The sequence below is a fragment of the Copadichromis virginalis genome, linkage group LG6 (genome assembly GCF_057382275.1).
Source record: "Copadichromis virginalis isolate Kocher_CV1m ecotype Utaka linkage group LG6, C_Virginalis_male_GT1.1, whole genome shotgun sequence".
Lineage (NCBI taxonomy): Eukaryota > Metazoa > Chordata > Actinopteri > Cichliformes > Cichlidae > Copadichromis > Copadichromis virginalis.
In genome coordinates this window covers 43,055,509-43,071,237 of record NC_140623.1, presented here as the reverse complement: position 1 = coordinate 43,071,237, position 15,729 = coordinate 43,055,509, and the positions used below count along the sequence as shown (strand labels likewise).

At 47.2% G+C, this 15,729-nt stretch overlaps 3 protein-coding genes and 2 non-coding genes across 9 annotated transcripts in view; 3 read left to right on the top strand and 2 right to left on the bottom strand.

Moving 5' to 3' along the window:
• The first annotated feature begins 389 nt into the window (after positions 1-389).
• On the top strand, positions 390-6,841 carry LOC146708587 (E3 ubiquitin-protein ligase TRIM39-like). Its single transcript, XM_085460568.1, has 2 exons — positions 390-1,393; positions 3,547-6,841. Exons 1-2 carry the CDS (start codon positions 1,307-1,309, stop codon positions 5,146-5,148), a joined length of 1,689 nt encoding a protein of 562 aa, XP_085316694.1. The 5' UTR covers positions 390-1,306; the 3' UTR covers positions 5,149-6,841.
• Positions 6,842-7,916: 1,075 nt separating this feature from the next.
• trnak-uuu (transfer RNA lysine (anticodon UUU)) lies at positions 7,917-7,989 on the bottom strand. Its single transcript has one exon. It is a non-coding gene; the product is annotated as a tRNA-Lys (tRNA).
• Positions 7,990-8,406: 417 nt separating this feature from the next.
• LOC146708584 (fibrinogen-like protein 1) lies at positions 8,407-13,621 on the top strand. 2 transcript variants are annotated; one of them, XM_085460598.1, is made up of 8 exons: positions 8,407-8,548; positions 9,212-9,398; positions 10,630-10,798; positions 11,083-11,242; positions 11,331-11,428; positions 11,507-11,595; positions 12,322-12,509; positions 13,363-13,621. In XM_085460598.1, exons 2-8 carry the CDS (start codon positions 9,249-9,251, stop codon positions 13,580-13,582), a joined length of 1,074 nt encoding a protein of 357 aa, XP_085316724.1. In that variant the 5' UTR covers positions 8,407-8,548; positions 9,212-9,248; the 3' UTR covers positions 13,583-13,621. The 2 variants fall into 2 exon arrangements, with proteins under 2 accessions (XP_085316724.1, XP_085316723.1); XM_085460597.1 differs by having other exon boundaries at positions 8,407-8,741.
• trnar-ucu (transfer RNA arginine (anticodon UCU)) lies at positions 8,678-8,769 on the top strand. The gene is given in 2 exon segments: positions 8,678-8,714; positions 8,734-8,769. It is a non-coding gene; the product is annotated as a tRNA-Arg (tRNA).
• Positions 13,622-13,628: 7 nt separating the features above from the next.
• The window catches only part of LOC146708583 (uncharacterized), a 40,731-nt gene continuing 38,630 nt past the window's right edge, over positions 13,629-15,729 (bottom strand). For all 4 annotated transcript variants that reach the window (XM_085460536.1, XM_085460537.1, XM_085460538.1 and 1 more), the window contains 3 exons: positions 15,522-15,638; positions 15,137-15,234; positions 13,629-14,518 (listed from right to left, as the gene is read on the bottom strand). In XM_085460536.1, the coding sequence (XP_085316662.1) occupies positions 14,305-14,518; positions 15,137-15,234; positions 15,522-15,638 (429 nt within the window). In that variant the 3' untranslated portion in view covers positions 13,629-14,304. The remainder of the gene's footprint in view (positions 14,519-15,136; positions 15,235-15,521; positions 15,639-15,729) is intronic.

The window sequence follows — 15,729 nt, the reverse complement described above, 5'->3', positions numbered from 1 at the left end:
AATTAATTATTAACTCATGAAATGTTTAGACTTTCTTGGTCCTCCATATTTATTAAACTTGTCTCGTAATTTAACGATTGCATTCGATACATCACCAGAAGCTACATCCATCTTTGATATACAGTCTGTGTTTCTGTGAGCTTGCCTGAAGCTGAAAATGTTTATTTGCATGATTTAATTTTCCAGGATTATAAACACATAAAGGAATAAACTTAGATATTAAATATGGAAGATTCAATATTCAGTTACATTAAATTACTTGGATATTTCCTCATCTACAGAAGTTGAACATCTGTGAACATCTGCATGTTTCCTTCCACCAGCTGTGCTGCATCACTGACATCAGTGATGTTGTGATGGTTCATAAACTTCCTGCTGCAGGACGGTGGCCGCGCTGATGTTCAGTGTTTGAAACGTGGACTGTAAAATGTAATCTGATTACAAATGTGGTAAGAAAAAGGTTTGGCCTTATGCTGACTCCTGATTGGAGGAGAGCTGCGTGCTCCTGCGTTTAAATGATGATGGAAATGAAAATATCAGTTTTCTTGTTTTTCCTGCTGCAGCTTTTTATTGGTCGATCGTCTGTCGTCAATAAAAGGTCATTTTCTGTTAGAGCTTTAAAACCAGACTGAGACACCGCTCTGACCTTTAACCTCTGACCTCCTCCAGCAGTTCACACATTGGGAGAAATCCTAACTTTGCATATTTAATGAAGTAATACAATGTTCTTTTATCATAATTATTTTCTGTGGACCATCAAATTATGTTTAATCCACATCGTTGCTGCAGCATTTTTGAGCCTTCGCAGCTTCATCGCCACAGGAGACAGAAATGCGACGTTTCAGATAGAAGCTCGTGGAGCAGCTGCACGCTCACATCTAAAGATCAGTACAGCCACGAGAAACAGGGCTACCAAAAACCTTCTTCTCATTTAGAGCTGTTTCACATTACTCCCACACGGAGGCGCTGTGGGGCTGGTCTTCCAGGTAGGATCGCTCCTCATGGAGGCTAAACATGCGACGGGGCAAACCAAAGACACCTCTGACCTCCTGCACCCATGAGAGTTAAATAAATCTGTTAAATCGGATGTTTCCTGTTTAAACTTCATGTTTTTGCAGTGAACTCTCAAAGACCAGAGCAGCAGCTTGTTTCTGCTCACCGAGTGAAACCTGTGAAAACTGCTGCTGTCAGACTAAAGAAGGGCCTGCGTCTGAAGCTCGTCTTGTTTCAGGTGTGCAGCTGTGATCAGTGCAAACCTACCAAAGGAAACCTGACAAAAAACAGCAGGAAGTGTTTGTCAGGGCGGATGAAGCTTCTCAGAGTAACGGAAGCTTTAGTTGAAACCATTTCATCTTCAAACACGAGTCTTTGTCAACACCTGACTCAGATACTGGTGAGTGCAGCGGTTTGTAAACTCAATGTTTCAGGTTGGGGATTAAACCAACAGCTTTGTAGAGCGTGCTCTGATTGTAGCTGTCAGACTCAGATTCAGAGAGGGCAGCTTTGTTCTTGCTGCAGTGAGTAAGATGATGTTCAGGTCTTCAGTGGTGGCACTACACTGACTTTTACATTTGTCAGCTTATCAGGTACAAAATCTGAACACTGGGTTTTCAAAGTATGTTAAAGCTGTGAATGCACCAACCAAATGAAAAAACAGAGTACAAGATACAGACTGAGGTCAAATTTCAAATGAGCAAATAAGAAAATGTCAATTTTCACTCAGTCTGAGACGTAAAAGATAAAAACCTCATATAATTAGTAAAAAGTGAAGATTAAACTGTTTTACCTGAGCTGACGGTATGTTTGCCTGCAACAGTCAAAACACGTGTTTGGTCACATGCCTGTCAAACCAACACACTTTTGAAGCCATTTATGGGATGCATGACAGGAAGTTCACTTCACAGATCACGACAAGGTGCCTATATCATGGTCATGTGATAATACAGAGAAAACCCAATTTGGCAACAGTGGGAAGGAAATACTCACTTTTAACCGCGGGTTAGGGTTGAGGGGAGGAAGTGAGCACCAAGACACACTGTGGGAGAGCCAGAGATGAATAATAACTGAAATGCAGAGTGGCATATAAACCACAGGCCCCCCGGCAGCCTACGTCTATTGCAGCATAACTAAGGGAGGATTCAGGGTCACCTGGTCCAGCCCTAACTATATGCTTTAGCAAAAAGGAAAGTTTGAAGCCTAATCTTGAAAGTAGAGATAGTGTCTGTCTCCTGAATCCAAACTGGAAGCTGGTTCCACAGAAGAGGGGCCTGAAAACTGAAGGCTCTGCCTCCCATTCTACTTTTAAATACTCTAGGAACAACAAGTAGGCCTGCAGAGCGAGAGCCAAGTGCTCTAATAGGGTGATATGGTACTACAAGGTCATTAAGATAAGATGGGGCCTGATTATTTAAGACCTTGTATGTGAGGAGCAGGATTTTGAATTGGGCGAATGCCTGAACCACCACAACTCTCTGCTTTTCATGTGGAGAAGTAGCGAGTAACCAGCCCCCCTTTGGAGAAAGCTCATTTCTGTAGTTTGTGTCTACAGTCGTTGTCTTTCAGTTGCTGCCCAGAGTTCTTGACTATGGGAGAGGCTGAAGACTATGAGACGGTCCCAAAGCACCCCCAGCCTCTGAGGGATGTCGCTGTATGTCGTCTCCAATTCCACAGTTGTAGACTAGATGGACAAACTCTCACACACTTGAACTGAGGATGATATCTGCATTGTTCCTTGTGTGTCTGAGGTTAAACTATAAATGCACAAACTCTACTTTCCAGTACGCTAGCCTCCCAAGGAGGCTAAGGAGTGTGATCCCTCTGTAGTTGAAGGACACTGTCCGATCCCCCTTCTTAAAGAACAACCATCCCAGTCTGCCAATCCAGAGGCACCACCCCACATCTCCACTGAAAGTATCATAGTGTGTCAACAATGACACGCCTACAACATCCAGGCCCTTCAGGAGCTTGGGGCGATCCTCATCCAGCCCAGGAGCCTGGCCTCCAAAGAGTTGTTTCACTGCGCCGGTGACCTCACCCTCCGAGATGGTTGAGTAATTCCCAGCCCCTGCCTCATAGAGGATCAATCAGTGGCATTCGGGAGGTCCTCAAAGTATGTCTTCGACCACCTGTTGAAGAGTTAGGGTTAGGACCCCACCTTGGGCTTTCCCCTCCGGAGTCGCCTGATGGTTTGCCAGAATTACTATGAGGCAGACCGAAAGTCTTTTCATTGGCCTGAATGGATTTAACAGGGAACCAGTGAAGAGAAGCCAACATGGCAGAGCCTGGTTCTGCCTCTGCCTGTTAAAAGGGAGTTTTTCCTTCCCACTGTCACCAAGTGCTTGTTTGTAGGGGGTCACCTTTTGATTTCTCTGAATCACTGCAGGCTCGTTACAGTATACAGCTGCTGTTGCTATATGAATAAAAGTGAATTTAAAATTGAAGTGAATATCTGGAGGTCACTGCTTGAACTTATGGTTGTTGTCACACTTTCATATTTCTAAACAACAATTATTTGCTTACAATATTAACTTTGACTTCTGTTCTCAGACTGCAGACATGTCTGCTGCCACCAATCTGCTGTCTGACGATGAGCTTCTGTGCCCCATCTGTCCAGATGTGTTCACTGATCCGGTCACCACACCTTGTGGACACAACTTCTGCAAAAAGTGCATCACTCAGCACTGGGATATTAATTTTCCATGTCAGTGTACAGTATGTAAAAAGGCGTTTCCCAATAGACCTCAGCTGAGGGTGAACACTTTGCTGTCTGAGATGGTTGCTCAGAGACGTGAAGCTCAGCAGAAAGCAGAAGTTCCCTGTGACGTCTGCACTGGACCCAGACTGAAGGCCCTGAAGTCCTGCCTGGTGTGTCTGACCTCCTACTGTCAGACTCACCTGGAGCCTCATCTGACAGCTACAAGTCTGAAAAGACATCAGCTGATTGAGCCTGTGGAGAACCTGGAAAGCAGGATGTGTAGGAAGCACGATAAACATCTGGAGCTGTTCTGTAAGACCGACCAGACATGTGTCTGCATGCTCTGCTCTGTTCTAGATCACAAGGCTCATGAAGTTGTTCCTCTGAGAGAAGAATATGAAGGAAAGAAGGCAGAGCTGGAGAAGACAGAGGCTGAGATTCAGCAGATGATCCAGAAGAGACGACTGAAGATTCAGGAGATCAAAGAGTCGGTGAAGATGAGTAAAGATGCTGCAGACAGACAGAAAGCAGAAGGTGTTCAGGTCCTCACGGCTCTGATGGAGTCTGTTGAGAGACGCCTGAAGGAGCTCATAAAGGAGATCGAAGACAAACAGGAAACTACAGAGAAACAGGCTGAAGGACTCATCAAAGATCTGGAACAGGAAATCTCTGAGCTGATGGAGAGAAGCTCTGAGGTGGAGCAGCTCTCACGCTCTGAAGACCACCTCCACCTCCTCCAGAGCTTCTCCTCCCTGAAAGCTGCTCCACCCACCAAGGACTGGACAGAGGTCAGAGTCCGTCCACCATCATATGAGGGGACTGTGGGGAGAGCTGTGGAGACACTCAGGAAAGACATGAAGAAGCTGTTTGAGGCTGCAGAGCTGAAGAGGGTCCAGCAGGATGCAGTGGACGTGACTCTGGATCCTGATACAGCAAATCCTTACCTCATCCTGTCTGATGATGGAAAACAAGTGAATCATGGTGATGTGAGGAGGAAACTTCCGGACAACCCAGAGAGATTTTCTTACTGTGTTTGTGTTTTAGCAGAGCAGAGTTTCTCTTCAGGCAGATTTTACTTTGAGGTTCAGGTTAAAGGAAAGACTGACTGGGACTTAGGAGTGTCCACAGAGTCGATCAACAGGAAGGGAAAAATCAGACTGAGACCTCAGAACGGTCTCTGGACTGTTTGTCTGAGAAATGGAAGTGAGTACAGTGCTTGTGCCGCCCCTCCAGTCCGTCTCTGTCTCCGGTCTGGTCCTGAGAAGGTGGGGGTGTTTGTGGACTATGAGGAGGGTCTGGTCTCCTTCTATGACGTAGATGCTGCAGCTCTGATCTACTCGTTCACTGGCTGCTCCTTCACAGAGAAGCTCTTCCCGTACTTTTGTCCTTGTACTAGTGATGATGGTAAAAACTCTGCACCTCTGCTGATCACTGCTGTCGATCACACGAACTAGAAATCTGGTCTGATCCTGTGTGAGGAACATTTTCACTGGTGACTCTGTGGTTTTGCTCATGTTTATTTTCAGATTCTGACTGATTGGTTTTTGTTATTAAGTGTACTCACACTCACAGCCTCGTGCTGATTTTAATTCTTAAAACTATGTGAATTAGTTTTTTTTTTTATTTTGAAGGAAACTTCAATTTTACCTGAATTCAAAGGGAATATTTGGGTACTCCAGCTTCCTCCCACAGTCCACAGTGGGATTAACGATGATTCTGAAATTCACATAAGTGTCTGTGGACCTGTACAGGGGGTATCTCGTCTTGGATAGGGTCCAGCCCCGCTGAAACCCTGGTAAGGATAAGCAGAGGTCACTGTAGACTCGTGGTTGTTGTCACACTTTGATATTTCTGAACAATCCAGACTTAACAGTTATTTAATTATAATTTTAACTTTGCAGGCTTTTATTCTCAGACTGCAGACATGTCTCATCCTGTGCTCCATCTAATAATAATAATACATTTTATTTATCAAAGCGCCTTTAAAAACAGTCAAGGACACTGTACACAAGCAATAACAGGAACAAACATAATAAGGATAAAACGTTGAGCAAATAAATAAAATAAATTAAAGTAGCAGGATGGACAAATGTATGAGGAATAGGCTAATGTGAACAGGTGAGTTTTGAGTCTGGACTTAAAAAGAGGGAGGGAAGTGATGTTTCTTATCTCAGGAGGAAGGGATGATGGGGGCCCCACGGTGGCTAGCTGGGGGAAGGGACGGAAAGAGAAAGAGAGGAGGAGGATGTGAGACACGGAGAAGGGATGGTGAGCTGAACCAGGTCAGAGAGGTATGAAGGCGAGAGATGATGGGTAGCCTTGAATGTGTATCTTGAAATTGATGCGGTATTTAACTGGAAGCCAGTGAAGCTGCTGCAGAGCAGGAGTGATGTGGTGCATAGAAGGAGTCCTGGTGATGATACGAGCAGCAGAGTTCTGGACACGCTGAAGCTGATGGATAGATTTTTGACTAAGATCAAAAAGAAGAGAGTTGCAGTAATCGATCCGGAGAGTGGCCAGGCTAAGAATGGCCGCGGCATGTGGGGAGAGAAAAGGACGATTAATGTTATGGAGTTGGAAATATGCAGACCAAGAGATGTTATTGATGTGTGGGTTAAAAGATAGAGTAGCATCGCGCATGACACCCAGACTTTTCACTCATGGGGAAAAGCTATTAGTTCTGGATCGTGTTTGTTTAGTGCCGACCAGGAGGAGCTCAGATTTGTTACTATTGAGTTTGAGAAAATTGGAAGAGAACCATGAATTTAGTTCGGCTAATCAGAGGGTGAGGGAGGACGGGGGAGAGCAGAATCAGGTTTAGTGGACAGATAAAGCTGGGTGTCATCAGCATAGCAGTGAAACTGGATATTGTATTTACAAAAAATGTGTGCAAGCGGAAGAAGATAATGAAAAGAAGGGGCCCCAGGACAGATCCCTGGGGCACGCCTGCAACCAGAGGAAAGGGCTGAGAAGTATCATTGGTTATTTTTATTAGTGCGGTTTCAGTGCTATGGGAGGGACGAAAACCAGACTGGAACTGTTCATACAGATCATCATTAGTTAAGTATGAGTGGATAGTGTGGCCACTATCTTTTCAAGAATCTGAATATGTTCACTGATGCGGGTTGTGCTGTATTAATAAAACTGAATTATCATGCTTACAGAAATGTCTCATTTAATTATGTGCCTGACAAAGGAGAGCTGGTCCCAGATTGGACCCATGTGGGACACCCTAAAAAACAGATACAAATAAAAAGTAACTGACAGAGGCTCTGCTGGCGATTATGACAGAAACTATGACAACCATGTATGAGATCATCCCCCCAGCACCTCAGCGTGGCTAACAAAATGTGAATCGCTACCTTATCATGGTGGAGGGGTTTGTGTGTCCCAGGGATCCCAGGGGCTGTTGCCTGGAGGCTTTTGCCCCCTGGTAGGGTCTCCCATGGCAAATTGGTCCTGGGTGAGGGACCAGACAAAGAGCGATTCAGAAGACCATTATGAGAATATCACCGAGGGAACACTTTACCCTGCCCGAGGAGCCAGGCCCGGGGAGGGTGCCCGAAAGCAAGCATCTGGTGGCCGGGCCTTGGCACAGCCCAAAAAGGGGGCATGGGCCCAGTGTGCTTCAGCTTCACTCAAGGTTGAAGCAAAGGCTGACTGAGCAGCCGATCAACAGCTCTGTGTGTGTCTGGACTCTGTCCACAGCAGCCAAACATGTTTCTGTTGTAAATTTATCCCAATCAGAATACTTTATTAATCCCTTAGGAAATGATGTGGTCACAGTCACTCCAAGACAATAAGATCAGTAACAGACTGAACTACATAAAAAAACCATTTATTACAAAGTTTACAAAATACGAAAAATAGCTCTACAATTCTGGATTATTACAGCGATTAAATATATATGATTGACTGTAACCTGTAACACTGCAGCATCTGCAAAAGGGTGTAACCGCTGCACTGTCTGCTGTGTATTAGATTGAGTTGTACAGGGAGGAATGATTTTCTGCATCGTTCAGTGGTGCATTATGGGTAATCTCAGTGTGCTCCTGTGACTGGGCAGCACATCATGGAGTGGGTGGGAGGTCTTGTCATAGGCGTTTAACATTTACTCCTACAATGAAAACATAAAAGCTATATTTGAGTCACTGCAGCAATGCAAAGAATATGTGGGCTCACTTTGAGCAGGTTCTTTAACTAAAGGGGCGAAAAAAATCGACGCCCGAACAGGGACTTGAACCCTGGACCCTCAGATTAAAAGTCTGATGCTCTACCGACTGAGCTATCCGGGCTCTGGCACATTTCTGTCACTGGTTCCTCAAAAACCTGGGTAGTCCGTTAGCACACTAGCATATTGCTGCAGATAAAAGTAACACAGGAGATGTTCTCTGTTCACCTCGCGTTTCACGTCACGATATATCAGACATATTAGATTTTGGTCCTGCATGTTCTCTCAGCCATTTCTAGTTTTTCGAAACGCACATATCACTTCCGGTTTTTAAGAATTTCACAATAAAAACTCCGCTGCTAAAATCACAGAATGATCCCTCAAATTGCAACTCAAGACACGACTCAATCTGTTTATAAAGTGTTTAAATGACACAGTTGCACGCAATTTACGTAGTGTTTTTCACTGAATTGAGCTAGGACATTGACGTTTGCTCTCCGACGTTGTTTCTGCTGAAACAAGCGAAGCAGTCTGACGTCATGACTGCTAAAGCAAATATGATCAGTGTCGGAGGAGTAGTTGTCTTTGAGGACAGAGCCTGAGCCTCCATGTGTGAGCTAACGAAGAGAGGGCGGAGGAGAAGCGGGCCGGCTGACAGTAGCTAGCAGCGGTGCTAAGCTAACGTTAGCATTAAAGTGCTATTTTATAGCATTATTGTTTGTGTAGCGGACACGGGCGGATTAGCCGTGTTGCTAGGGCCTCGTGTGGAAAGAGGATCTTAAAAAGCTGTCATTGCAGCCTGTGCAACAGGTGGCTCCGTGGCGCAATGGATAGCGCATTGGACTTCTAGTCAAGCACTTGAGGAGTGATTCAAAGGTTGTGGGTTCGAGTCCCACCGGAGTCGCACATTTTTGTTTTGTTTGTTTTTATGTATTAAATATGCTGTAATATAACTGTAATATAAATAACTAATATAACTAGCTAACGGTGTTACGTTGTGCGGAACGGAAGACTAACAATGACACAAATAGAGGGAATTAGCTGAAAATTAAAATAATGTTTACTTTAAATGCACTTAATGATTAATTGAGTTAAATTTAATGCCAGTAATAAAACATGTGTACCCATGCACATTATACAACATTTGTGTTTGTTTGCTGAATAAAACTTAATAACTACTTAGAAATACATGCCATATCAGTTCTGATGGTCAGATTTGCTCTTTGTATTAACATACAGAGAAGTAGATAAAAATAAGTGTATAGAAATGGTTTTATTTTAGCATTTATTTATGTCTCTCCTGACCCATTCACTGGTGATCACGTCATTATCTTTGTTGTGTACAGTGGTCGGTGTTGCTGGCTCAGTCACTGCAGCCACTAGATGGAGGCTCCCCACGGCTGTGCAGCGATGTCAGAGGAGGCGGAGAGGCTAATCGGAGGAGGGTCGGGCAGCGAGTCGATGAGAGTGCCGATGATGGTCACGCTGAGGACGTCCGTGGCCTTTCTGCTTCACCTGGCTTCCTCTGTGGCGGTAAGAAACCGGAGCGTCCGTGTGACATATTTCTCCTCGTGCACTCTGTACTTCCTGCTTTAAGTATCTCTGAGATTTGGGTCCTCACACAGCTGATGACAGAGGGGTGAAAAATGCAGCCGTCGCTTTGTTCCAGTGGAAGCGCAGACTGAGCTCTGTCCACAGGGACACTGTTTGTGCTTCTCCGATGACTTATTGAAAAATGAGAACGTTGGTGTTGAACGTGGTTTAGATTCAGATTTCATTTTTACTGTACAGAACAAGAAATTCATCTCACTGGTATCATTTTATTTTTCTGCACTTCAGTCTCAGGATTTTTATTTCCATCAACCAAACTAACAAATGACAGAAACAGAATAAAAACTGAATGTTTACTTTATTGTGACAGAGTAAAATACAAACATTAGAAATAAACAGTAATGATCATATTTCAGTTTTATTTTGGTTTGACCTTTTGAACCCCACTTTGATAACTCCTCATCTGTTCAAGCTTCAGCTCTAATTTTGCGTTGTGATTTATTGATGCAGTGCTGAGTAACTCAAAGTACGTCTGCTAACACGCACCACGCACATTCTGCCCAAATATCTCCATATTCTGTTGAAAAGATCTGCATTCGAGTTCAGAGCTGAGCTGGACGTGCATGTAATACCATTTTGTTCCACACGAGGGAGCAGTGAGTCAGTGTAACTTCAGTATTTAACAACACATTTACAATAAAAACAAAGCGTGTTGAATCAACGTTAAACAGCACGCGGTCACTGTAACACTGCCCCCTGCTGGTGAACGTTTTCATTCAAATCTGCATGAGGCGATTACAAAAAGTACCTTTACTAAAAGTAATCCCAATAACCTTTGACCTTTACCTCCACGCTGCAGGTGAGGCATCAGTGTGTATAAGATGATTCTTTAATCTCGGCTTTTATATCGTTTAGATTCGCAGCTTCACACGATTTCAGCATCATAAATATGGATTTATTTCAAACTGCATTTGTATATATTAATATCAAAGCATTGGCAGTTCTGCAGGAGTTTCATTGGCAGAAACTTAAATGATTTCATTTTTAAAGTCCTTGAAACAGTCTCAGAAATCATGGGAGTGTTTGCTGTGACGAGCTTCAGTCAGGATTGAGAGTAGATCACAGAAACACTGATGAGGACAACAATGATCCTCTCATACTTTCTTCGTTACTGCCGAGTGCCAGAGGAGAGCGTTTTTATCCTCCTGTCCAGGCGCCGGTGCCGTGTGAGGAGAGGGTGAGCCGGCTGGAAGCGGAGATCCAGGGCTTGATGAACGTGATCAGTGAGCAGCACCGCTACATCCAGGAGCTCCACAGCAGCCAGGCGCAGCAGCTGCAGCAGATCCCCAACTCGTACCTGGGCCTCGACGACCTCTACAGAGGTACGGCTGCATCCACCGTGTGTGGGTCAAACCCTACATCGTCAGCACCGGACGCTTTCCTTTATCTAAGAAACAAACCATGTCTACACAGAGCGTCACAAGATCAGAGAAACCCGGGAATGGTTATTTTATTAGACTCATGTCAGACAGATGCAGCGTTACGGAGGACGAGGTCTCCTCCTGGGATTGAACCAGATCTTTTTCTTATCTGTGTGTGTGTGTGTGTGTGTGTGTGTGTGTGTGTGTGTGTGTGTGTGTGTGTGTGTGTGTGTGTGTGTGTATAGACTGCTCTGAGGTGTTTGAGGATGGAAACGTGGCCAGCGGGCTGTACGTGATTCGCCCAGACGGCGCTCCCACGGCGCTGAGCGTGTACTGCGACATGAACCACGGAGGAGGGTGGACCGTCTTCCAGAGGAGGAGAGACGGCAAAGAGAGCTTCGACAGGTGTGTCACCTTTACACACGTGAACACGTGAACAGTGCAAACAAATGTGTCATCGTGTGTGTGTGTGTGTGTGTGTGTGTGCGCGCAGAGCGTGGGTGGAGTACAAGCATGGATTCGGAGACCTCTTCTCTCCTGCTGGAGAGTTCTGGTTGGGCAATGAACCCCTGCACCATCTGACATCACAAGGTGCGTCTCTGTGTGTGTGTTGTGTGTGTGTGTGTGTGCGTGTCTGTGTGTGTCTGTCTGATGCTTTCTGTGTTTTAGGGAACTATGACCTGCGCATCAACATGGAGGACTTTGAGGGGAACGAGCGCTTCGCCGAGTACAAGAGCTTCAAGGTGGACGGCGAACAGGTGAAACTCAAGTAACCGCGGGAACGTCTCAGCTTTAAATTCAATCTGACGCTAAGAACACTTTACAGCCTCTCCCTGACCTTTGACCTCCTATGGGTTTCTCATAACACTCGGTCTTATTTAGACTACGATCCCCAGCAGCAGCATCAAGGTCACCGCCGGTCTCTGTTCCCATCGGCGGTCCTCTCCCTCTCTGTGTTCCTGCACTGCTGAGGATAAACACAGATAAACTAACAGCAGGGGGAGGAGCTGCAGAATATTCCGCAGTGTCGGCGCGATGACCACGAGAGGAGGAAGTAAGACGAGCTGTTTGCTGCTGTTTTAGGAGGCCCCACACCTGACCCTGACGTTAAACCTGAACCCAGGTGTGGCCTCAGGCCTTCAAAGGCTGTGAAAATGATGCGTTGAAGGGGCGTCGTTAAACGTAGCTGCAGAACAATAACCCGGGTCACTCTGCTGACTGCACGTTTTGTGTGTGTGTGTAAGGCGTCTGATTAATCAGCTGGTGCTGAACGAACTGGCTGCGATGAGTCTGAGCATCAGATTTGTAACTGTGAGCTCCTGCAGCACTCGCAGTTTCAGCGCGTGGTCTTCCTCGCCGTCACGGACCTGTGAGGTTCGCGTCAAACAGGGTCCGGCTGTAAATGGCTTTAAGTGTCCTCGCTGAAGGTCGCGCTGCAGGTGTGAGCCTGATCACTCTGCTTTCACTCCCGTGTTCACCTGAAGGACCAGTACCAGTTACATCTGGGCGAGTTCACTGGGAACGCTGGCGACGCTCTGGACGACGCCCACGTGGCGGGACCGGGCAGTCCATGCGCAGACGGGGTGAAGTTCAGCACCTACGACCGGCCGAACTGCATCGACGCCGACGTTCAGTGCGTCAGACACAGCAAGTCGGGCTGGTGGTTCAGCAGGTGAGACGCGCACGGCGACGCGTTTACTGCAGGCTTAAAGGGACAGTACACCAAAACTGAGCTGTAGAGTCGGTCCTCCACACGAGACAGAGCGACGGGGCCAAGCATCACCCGCCAACACCGTGACCCCGGGAAACTGACATCTTGCTGATAAACGTGATTCAGCCTCAGACATTCAGATTTAAATTCCAGCTGCTGCGTTTCTTTGTTCGTCTTTCATTTCTGCAGTTTTGTGTTCAACTCATAAAATCAAACGCACCTTTCATGGGAACTGTGGAGATGAAGATCTTTGTGCGTCTGTTTGAAGCTCTTTGCACAAAGAGCTTTGAAGCGTTTGTTCAGTGGCTGCTGCTTTTAGTGTTTAGTTAAAGTTCACCGTCCTTTAAACCAAAGGTTAATAATCAGCTCGTTTGATTTCTGCCTCCCCATGTTCCCTAACGCAGCCGTTCCCAAACTTTTCTGCAGCCCAGCAGATTTCCGCTGACGTCCCAGCAGCAGAAATCTGAGGATTTCTCGTGATTCTCACAGCAGCTGCTCCAATTTATAATCAGAGTTCAGGTCTTTTTAAACTCGGGTAGAAAAAGCGGAGTAGAGAATCAATCAATAAAGTTTTAATAGAAAAACCTGAACTTTTATCCCTTAAAATTAAACCCAGCAGGGTTCATGCTGCTGAGCTTCTCACGGCTCGTTTTCGGTGCTTCGATCATGAAGCTTTTCGTCTCTGCAGCTGAACTATCAGGATAGACGTGAAGACGCTCGGTGGACTGTCCCTTTAATTGGAGCAGAGTGCGATTAAAGCAGCTGCTATTGGCCGATCGTGTCAGCTGACTGTTCTGTGACTTCCCCCTCACAGGTGTAACGCAGGTAACCTGAACGGTCACTACTACGACGGGCCGTTCGAAGCCATGACGGACGACGGCGTGGTGTGGTACACGTGGCACGGCTGGGCCTACTCCATCAAGTCTGTCGTCATGATGATACGAGCGTCCGACCTCGAAGCGCCGCCTCCAGCGGACGTTTACCTGCCAGGCGGTCCTGACGTGGTCCCGGCGGCGGGCCGAGGCGCTCCGTGAAGCCGAGGTCACTTTGATGCTGTGAAATAAAGTCAGAGCGCCTTCATATGATGTCATGTCGCATTTATTCTGTTCAAAACAACAAAAAAGAACATTGTACACTGAGGCATTCTGGGTAAATCTGAGGTTTTTCAGGACAAACAACAGAAACAGTAACACAGGCCAGTGTGTCAGTGAGGGAGGGGCACGGCAGGGCAGACATCTGATTGGGCACCGGGTGATTTCAGGGCGCGAGGGGAGGTCTGCATATTTGGCTCTGAGGCCGGCCCCCTACGTCGAACGTCCACGGGTGATTACATTCCACAAAGCAGGTTAAGGTTGAGGTCGTGACAGGACAGCGGTCTGTGGGAGGCGTGTCTCCGTCCCATTGGAACGCTGATTGAGCTTCGCTCTTTGGAGGCGGAGCGTTTCCACAAACATCCACAAATCCAAGGTTTCCCCCGAGGAGGCGAGCGGAGCAGCGGTCAGGGAGGAGGAGCTATGTACAGACCCTGAGGCGTGCCTGCTGGTTTCTTCAGAGGAGGAAGAACGCTCCCGGGAGGACCGGGCGCTCCGAGGCGGCGAGCTCAGCCCGGGGCCGCGATCTGGTTTAAGTGCGTCGGTGCCGCCGCAGCGTCTTTTCAAAATAAGATATTTATTTAAAAATGTACAAGTCTGCGATGGCTTCATGTCCAGCGGCGCCGCTCCGACTCGGGAGGGGGGAGCGCAGGGGGGGCGGTGGGTTATCTGGGCGATAACGGCGCAGCTGTGGTGAAGGAGGCGGAGTTCCGGGGCGAGCTGAAGGGGGAGGTGGGCGAGAGGCGGCGGGGGCTCGCCAGCAGGTCGCCGTTGTGCAGCTTCCACAGCAGCTCCTCGTTCTCCATGGACAGCCGCTTGTTGACCTTTGACTCCTTCTGCAGCGTCTGCTGCAGTATGGCCTGCTCGCTGGACAGCTGCCTGCAGGGGGAGACAGAGAGCCGTGAGACGGGCAAGGATTTATCGAAAGGGGAGCCGGGTCGCTCGCGGGCCGCTCGTTTACAGCTTCCACGCGCCCGCTGAGAGGCTGATGGGTTCTGATCATGACAGGCGCACGCGGGACGTTTAAAAGGCGCCGTCGTTCGTGCTGCTGTGGCGGGATTTTACTCTGAACGCTGTTAAAGCCACACGTCTGATGTTTGCACTCACTGCAAATACAAAGTTGATTTTTAAGTGTTTTTCACAGGCAAACAGTCACTTTCTTATTCACACGAGCCACAATAACAGGACAGAGATATGTGCTCCGAGGCTTTAAGCAATCAACATTCTCGCGCTCCTCGTTGCCTGAAATCTGCTTTCTTTTGTATTTACAGAGCAGAAACATGTTCGTCTCTCACAGAACGTCTCGTTCTTCACATTATGAGTCAAAGAACAGCAGCAGATAAACCCTCATCATCACAACTCACGCAGCGAGAGCGAGAGGCGCCGGCGGTCCCTGCGACAGGCCTTTTAACATTTATCTGAAAGCCAGGAGAGGGAGGGAGGAAACCAGGAGGTAGCTGAACGATTGGATGGGGATGAGCCCCCTGGAGTACGTACTTGGACAGCGCGGCGTGTTTGTCCATCCTGGCCTTGTAGTCCTCATTCTCCTGCTGCACCTTCTTCAGACACTCCTCCAGCTTCACATTCGTCTCCACCTGTGACACACACACACACACACACACAGAACGTTTTTTTCATCCAATCATCAGGCTCGGCTCAGGTAGATGAAAATGTTTAAAAGCAGCTAATGCGTCCGACTGACACACTCGCTCCTCGCTGTGCGATGCTCGTTGTGGCAGACGCTCCGGCAGTAACACCAGACAAACACAACAACTGTTTCCAAAGCTTCAGTCACAAAGCACGGGAGATTCCCGGGAGGCTGCCGATGCTGCTAGATAAGGAATTCTTAGATCTGCTGAGACGGAAACAGATCTGCACCCACCAGTTTGTCCATCTCCATCAGCTTCTTCTCCTTCTGATGCAGCTGGTTGTTCTTGATCTCCAGCACCACCTTCAGACTCTCCAGCTCCTTCTCCAGGTACACAGTGTGCGAGTCCTTCTGCACAAACAGCACAGACACAGCAGGTGAGCGCAGGAACCCTCGGCGCTTTAAGCAGCATTACAGCAGCACAACAAGCACACATTTCCTG